This window comes from Coturnix japonica, unplaced genomic scaffold (assembly GCF_001577835.2).
Source record: "Coturnix japonica isolate 7356 unplaced genomic scaffold, Coturnix japonica 2.1 chrUnrandom339, whole genome shotgun sequence".
Lineage (NCBI taxonomy): Eukaryota > Metazoa > Chordata > Aves > Galliformes > Phasianidae > Coturnix > Coturnix japonica.
Window position 1 is genome coordinate 455,504 of NW_015439867.1, and position 6,641 is coordinate 462,144.

Below are 6,641 nucleotides of genomic sequence, written 5' to 3' on the forward strand. Positions count from 1 at the left end.
TGTGAGCATCAGCTCTGAGCTCTGACGGGGGGTGAAGCCTGGAGTAGAGGTTAACAGCTCTGCGTGTGTGTGCATAGAGCGGTGGAGGAGCTGCAAGGCGACATCTAGCGAGCCGGCAGCGCCAGGACAAAGCGAGCAGGGCTTGCACGGCCCCGTGGCACGCCCAGAGCATTGCACGAGCACGCCCGAGCATGCACGACCTTGCACTAGGATGCACGGCCTTGCACGAGCGTGCACAGCATCGCACGAGTGCACGCAGCCTTTTGGTTTTGCATCTCCTCCCCTGATCCCACAGCAGTGCGGGGGGCTCAGAATGGGATGGGGGCACCCATAGGGGTCCATACTGCGATGGGAGCCCCCATACTGGGTAGGGAGCCCCCATATTGGGCAGGGATCCCCCATACTGGGCAGGGACCCCCATACTGGGCAGGGACCCCCATACTGGGCAGGGAACCCCCATACTGGGAAGGGAGCCCCCATACTGGGATGGGAAACTCCATATTGCGTTGGGAGCCCCCATATTGCGTTGGGAGCCCCCATAGCGGAGCACAGAGGCTCCACACTGACATGATGCTCCCATTCTGGTGATGGTCCCATACTGGGATGTAGCCCCACGTGGTGCTGAGCGCATCCATACAGCTGCCATCCACACTGAAGAGCTACAAGGACCCCCCATAATAAAGCCCGTTTCCCCCATAATAAAGCCCATTCCCCCACAGCGCATGCGCACTCCGCTCCCACGCTCCCTCCATCGTACGCATGCGCGAGGAGGGCCTTCCCTGCTACGCAAGGCGCATGCGCACACGGGACACGTGCCTTCAGGGCACGCCCCGCCCCCTCTCACGTGCCGAACACCCGCGTGCTTGCGGCGCATGCGCAGTGCGGACCACGCCCCTCAGCCCCACCCAAAGGTTGGGCAGTGCGCAACGCCCTGTGCGGCGCATGCGCACTGAGGGAGCGGCACACCCAGGCGGGGGGCGTGACGTCATCGAGGGGGGCGTGGTCAGCAGCTGCCCCCTCCCACCACGCCACCCACTAACAGTGGGCGGGGTGTCAATCAAAAGTGGGCGGGGCTTGAGGGAACCTACCCCATCTCCTACAACGGAAGTGAGGGGGCGGGGCCAGGGGGAGGTTCCGCCTATCGCCGCCCGGCGTCGTCGTCATAGCGACGGCGGCTGCGCGGCTGTGAGGAGCTTCGGCTGCGGTGGGTGCGGGGGGCAGCGCTAGGCCGCAGTTCCATGGGGGGTGGGGGCCTGGGGGTCTTTTGGGGTCCTTTGAGGGTAGAAGTGTTTGTCGTGGATGTTTGTGAAGGGGGGGGGTTTGTCTTTGAGGGGGCTGCCCGTTGGTGGGCCTTTATGGGAGGGCCTTTATGGGTAGGCCTTTATGGGTAGGCCTTTATGGGGGAGGGCTTTGGTTTGGGTTTGGTGTTGAGGTGGAGGGGGGGGGCATTTAAGGACGTTTGGCTCTTTAGGAACCGTTTGTGCGTGTCTGTGGGGCTCCAAAGGGGCTCTGAGGCCTCTGTAGGGCTGTCTCTGTTCTGTGGGGTCTCTATGGGACTCTGTGGGGTCTCTATGGGGCTGTTCATGGGGGAGGATCCCCTGGCTGTGTGCTGGGGGGGGTACCCTGTGGTGGGGGGTGGGAGCCTCAATTGGGTGTTTTTCAGATAGGAGAGGGATGAGAAAGCAGGGGGCTGTGTGTTAGGGGTGTGCAAGGGGTGTTGGGGAGGGGGGCTGTAAGGGGGGTTATTCACCTCCTATCTGTGCTGTGAGGTGGGGGCTCTAAGGGGGGTTATTCACCTCCTATCTGTGCTGTGAGGTGGGGGCTCTAAGGGGGTTTATTCCCTTCCTGCTTGTGGTACACGGTGGGGTTTCTCTGCCCCAAATCACACTGAGTGGCTGCTGTCTCTGCTGCTGTCTGTACAGCTCTCCCCCCCCATAGCTGCAATGGGTTCTGCACTTTCCCTCTCGGCTACCAACCCAGCTTCCAGGCAGAGGAGGAAGGCTGACGGTGCTGCTGATGGTGATGATGATTTACTCGATAGCCAAGACCGCAATGAGGACATTGCCAAGTTTCCATACGTTGAATTCACGGGTCAGGACAGCATCACCTGCCCCACTTGTCAAGGCACTGGCTGTATTCCCACAGGTGAGCTCTCCTTTTGTCCTTAGCAGTTTGGTGCTGCAATGTTCTTTATGTACTTAAAAGGTTTTGCCATTGTCTGGAGTCGGTCACTGTGTTCCCTTCTGCTTTCCAGAACAGGTAAATGAGTTGGTGGCTTTGATACCCTACAGCGACCAGAGGCTCCGTCCACAGAGAACGTAAGTCCTTAATAGGAGCATAATTCAACCTATGCAAGGAGCAGACAGTGCTTCTCTATCACTGAGTGCCACAACTTAGAGCTCCATGCAGTCTGCAGCCTTCCCTGTGCCAACAAATACAGCTTAAACTTTCACTTTAAATATTTCCTGTTAAGTTCCTCCATAGGGGAGAACGTGGAAACAGTCACCCCACTCACACACGTTGTTTTTGTGCTCTTTACAGAAGCTTTGAGAAAGAAACTGCTTTCCCAACAGCACCATCCCCAGATTCTGAGAATGCTTTGGGGGGAAAAGAAGGATTGTTTGGTTACTCATTACCAAAAAGTGAACTGTGTAAAGGGTGGCTGTTTAAAGCAATCTCAGATATGAAAATGGTTAGAGCAGCACTTCAGTGTCTCTTTCAGGGAAGAGCAGATAGGTTTGGTTTTGCTGACGACTTTGGGTTTCGGGCACAAGATTTCTTGCAGTTGCAGATGCTGCGTTAGGGCAAAGGCTGTGACCCATTTCCTGTCTCTTCCAGGAAGCTCTATGTCCTCCTGTCGGTGCTGCTCTGCCTTCTCATCTCAGGGCTGGTGGTTTTTTTCCTCTTTCCACACTCAGTCCTGGTGGATGATGGCGGCATTAAAGTGGTTCAAGTCTGGTTCGACAGGAAGAACTCGGTTGTCCTTCTTGCCATCACGGTAAAGTCTTTGTGCATCTCTGTTCTTGAGGGAATAAATCCTATGCTGAGCCCCTCCTCCCCCTTTTCCTAAATCAGTTCATCAATTCGTTAATTATAATTCAGGAGAGCGGGAAGGGGGGGAATTTCCCGACATGTATTTTGAGTTCCTCACCCCCCCACATCCCCATCTCTTCCTTTCTCCCCTCTCTCTGTGAACATCAGAGTGGGGAGAAAGGGAGTTAGGGGCCAAAATGTGACAGGAGTTTCAGTGCTACCTGTGTCACCCTGCTGTCGTTCCAGGCCACTTTACGGATCAGGAACTCCAACTTCTACTCAGTGACAGTGGACAGTCTGACCAGTCAAGTGCAGTACATGAACACTGTGGTGGGCAGCCAGCAGATCACCAACATCTCCAACATCCAGCCCCTAAGCGACAAGCTGGTATGTGTCTTTAATTGCACTTGCAATGTGTATTGTAAGCATCACTAAATCAAGTGTGGAACTGGTGTGGTATCTCAAGCTAACTTGAAGGCACTGCATCTGTGCCTTGAAGTTTTTGCTTTATCTCCTGGCTATGCTTTTTGCACAGCAGCTGAAATGCATTGGAATGCAAGAAATACTCTGACAGGGGTGTTTTGAAGTGAATAATCAAACTGCAAGTGAATGTGTTTCTGTCTTACAGGTGAATTTCACAGTGAAGGCAGAGATGGGAGGACCTTTCTCCTATGTGTAGTAAGGATTTACTGTTCTTTGAGTATAGTAGGTTTGAGCTGCTTTAGTTATTGCTTGCTCTGGAAATGACTTGCTTTCTGCTAACTTTCTGGAAAACAACCATTTGCTAGAAATGACTTGAAAGGCTGCTTTGTCAGGATGTTGTGATGGGGTTTTGGATGTTGAGTTAGCACCAGAGGTAAAACAACATCAGTAGATTCCAAGAAATGCAGTCATTTCTGCTGGGCTGCTTAGCCTGTGCTGACCACTTTCTCTCTTTTGATCTCTTCCAGTTTCTTTTGCACGTTTCCCAAGGTGAATGTGCATAATATAGTCATCTTCATGAGGTAGGTTTAGCTCTGCTCCTGACTCAGAATGGAACTGGTGCTGCAGCAAGTCTGGGGCACACAAAGAAAACTGGTTCACTGTGTCAGCTTTAATCCAGTCTAGATGACACAGGCAGGTAAAATGTAAGATGGAGAGGAGGAGAGAACATCAGATGGTCTGAATGGAGCTTCTACATGATGGGTGCTGTGTTCTGGGGTTGGGGATGAGCTCTCTGCTCTGAGCTCTCTTCGGGATGTTGGCTGAAAACCTGATCCCCAACTTTAGAAGGGGCACTTATGACCACAAAGATAGTTTTTACATTGAATGGAGGGATCCACCCCTGTTCCTGTCCCCACTAACCTGCTCTCCCTTCCCTCAGGACGTCGGTGAAGCTCTCCTACATGGGCCGCAGGACACAGAGCTCTGTGGAAACGTATCACTACATCGACTGCAGCACCAACAACACGGCCGACCCTCCCCCTCTGCCAGCCCCCTCCCTGCACGGCGTGGCTCTGAGCAAACCCTGAGCTCCCTGCTGTGCTCTGGGGGTGGTGATGGTGCAATATGGTGAAATATGAAACGTGTAGCTGTGAAAAAGGGACTTTCAGCTGGAAGCAGAAGGATTGCGAGCGACTTTAGGAGACTTAAAGGCTCTGGGTCCCTTTTACACTTTGTTGCCTGCAGCTGGGCTGCACTGCTGGCTTGTCCCTGACATCCTTGTTGTCCATGTACAAGCCACCAGCTCCAGAGCGAGAGGCCTGCCTTCCTCTCGAGTTCTTTGACCACTGTTTTGTGTAGGGGAACTGGGGACTCAAACTCTGTGCTTTGGGGTCCAAGGATGGGACTCAAACTCTGTGCTTTGGGGTCCAAGGATCTCAAAGGCTTAGATCTCAGTTTTGGAGTTTAACGCTGTGTCTGCTCCTTCCAGGGCAAACTTGAGTCCTGTGTGATTTATCCCAGTTCTGTTTGATGGCAGCCTGTCGCTGGCATCTTTCAGAGCAAGACTTGATAAAAAGGGATCATTCTGTGCCAGGAATGCACTGAGATGGTGAAAGCTGTGTAACTTTTCTTACCTGTATAACTTGCACTAAGAGGAGGAAAGGGAATTGAAACCACCAGAATGCTTTCTCCTTTGCTGGCAGCTGAGGTTGTTTCCAGAGCGACCCAATACCAAAACACCAGTCTTAATGAGGACAGCCTCATTAAGCAGGGTGCTGCTGGTGTGGGAAGGGTCCCTGTGGCTTTGACCCCCTGATCTATGCGTGGCTCTGAAGCTGCTGCTCGGTGTGCGTGGCATTCAGCAGCTGTGAATCCCCTGGTGTTGAAGCCAGAGGAGCTGCAGCTCAGTGCTGCTTTGTATTTGTGCCCTCTGCAGCTGAGCGCAGACCTGAACTGATTTCCTTGAAGATAAAAGGGGAGTTTTGTATTTCGGAGCGGACCGTTCCCAAAGGATGGCAAAGCAAACAAACCTGCTGCCGCAGTTCATCCTGCTGCAGTTCTATGGGGCTGTTTGCTGTGTTTGCAGTTTGGAGGAATTAAAACTTTGTTCTGCTTTCTCCCTTTCTGCTTCTTCTGCAACCACATCACTGCAGCCTCCTTGTTTCCCCTGTGCTGCTCTCCATCCATCTGGGTATGGAAACAAAGTGCCCAAAGGCTGCATGGAAATAGCTCTGGTGTTGTTTTTTTCAATGAAGGATGCTTTCTCTTGTTAAGTGTGAAATAAAAATGTCCTTTGTTTGTTAAGAGGTGGAGTGTCTTCCCAGCAGAGCTGAAGGTTGCTGAGTGAAGCAGGACCCTGTGTCTTTACATGGAAACTGAAGCAATGCTGCATCCATGTCCTGTTCCAACCAGCCTTTATCCCACAGGGGGTGCTCAGTGTTGGGGTTGGCACCGTGTCACCCTTTGCCTGAATGCCCCTTGTCTCTCACTGCTGATATAGGGGAATGAGGGCTGAAATCCTCACCAATATTGCAGCGCTCCAGCACATCCATTCCCATGCAAGCTGCAGGGTTTGGGTTCATGGACCTCAGCTCATCACGAGCTCCTCACACAGTGCTGGTAAACCCCCATCAGCTTCTAACTGCTGAGTGGAGCTTTCAGTGAGGAAGCTGCAGGAGTCACACGCTCAGCCCTTCCTCGTCCTGCAGCCCTCAGCATGGGGTGACTCCGTGTCCCCTGATGGTCCCCAACCCTGTGCTGTGATGCTTTGGCTGCAGAGAACTGATGCTCTCCTGGTCCTAAAGCAATTCTGCTTTAACCCAATGGGAGGGAGAGCTTGGGGGGCTGCCTGCAGGATCCCCCCCATCCTGCTGCTTGGCTGAGCAGGGAAACAGCTGGTGGGGCATGGAGAGCCCTGTTAATTGGGGGTGCCCTCCGGGTCATGTGGCACTTGGCCTCATAGGGGGTGTTTATTTTGGAAAACCCTTCTTAATCCTCCAATCCTTTTTAATGAATTTCTTCTGCCAACTTTTTCTTGCAGCTCCCAACCCTGGAAAGCTGCCTCAGGTGCTTCGGCTGCAGCATTGCCAGCACTTAAAACTGAGAGCAGGGCCCCAAAGTAGCCTTTATTTAAAGAGGGTTTTTAATCCTTTCAAGTCATAATTTCTCTTAATGAAGGGCTGCTA

At 52.9% G+C, this 6,641-nt stretch overlaps 1 protein-coding gene across 1 annotated transcript; it reads left to right on the forward strand.

The window, feature by feature from the left end:
* The first annotated feature begins 1,108 nt into the window (after positions 1-1,108).
* On the forward strand, positions 1,109-5,760 carry TMEM106C (transmembrane protein 106C). The gene is made up of 8 exons (XM_015850375.2): positions 1,109-1,204; positions 1,923-2,145; positions 2,255-2,318; positions 2,839-2,998; positions 3,280-3,420; positions 3,662-3,711; positions 3,984-4,037; positions 4,397-5,760. The coding sequence occupies exons 2-8, from the start codon at positions 1,944-1,946 to the stop codon at positions 4,542-4,544; spliced, it is 819 nt and encodes a 272-aa protein (XP_015705861.1). The 5' UTR covers positions 1,109-1,204; positions 1,923-1,943; the 3' UTR covers positions 4,545-5,760.
* The last annotated feature ends 881 nt before the right edge of the window (positions 5,761-6,641 follow it).

What these genes read in the sequence shown, in the direction of transcription:
- TMEM106C (XM_015850375.2), top strand. Translation starts at nt 1,944, where the DNA reads ATGGGTTCTGCACTTTCCCTCTCGGCTACCAACCCAGCTTCCAGGCAG. An exon ending in TTGTCCTTCTTGCCATCACG is followed by an intron (nt 2,999 to 3,279) that starts GTAAAGTCTTTG and finishes CTGTCGTTCCAG; the next exon opens with GCCACTTTACGGATCAGGAA. An exon ending in AGCCCCTAAGCGACAAGCTG is followed by an intron (nt 3,421 to 3,661) that starts GTATGTGTCTTT and finishes TCTGTCTTACAG; the next exon opens with GTGAATTTCACAGTGAAGGC.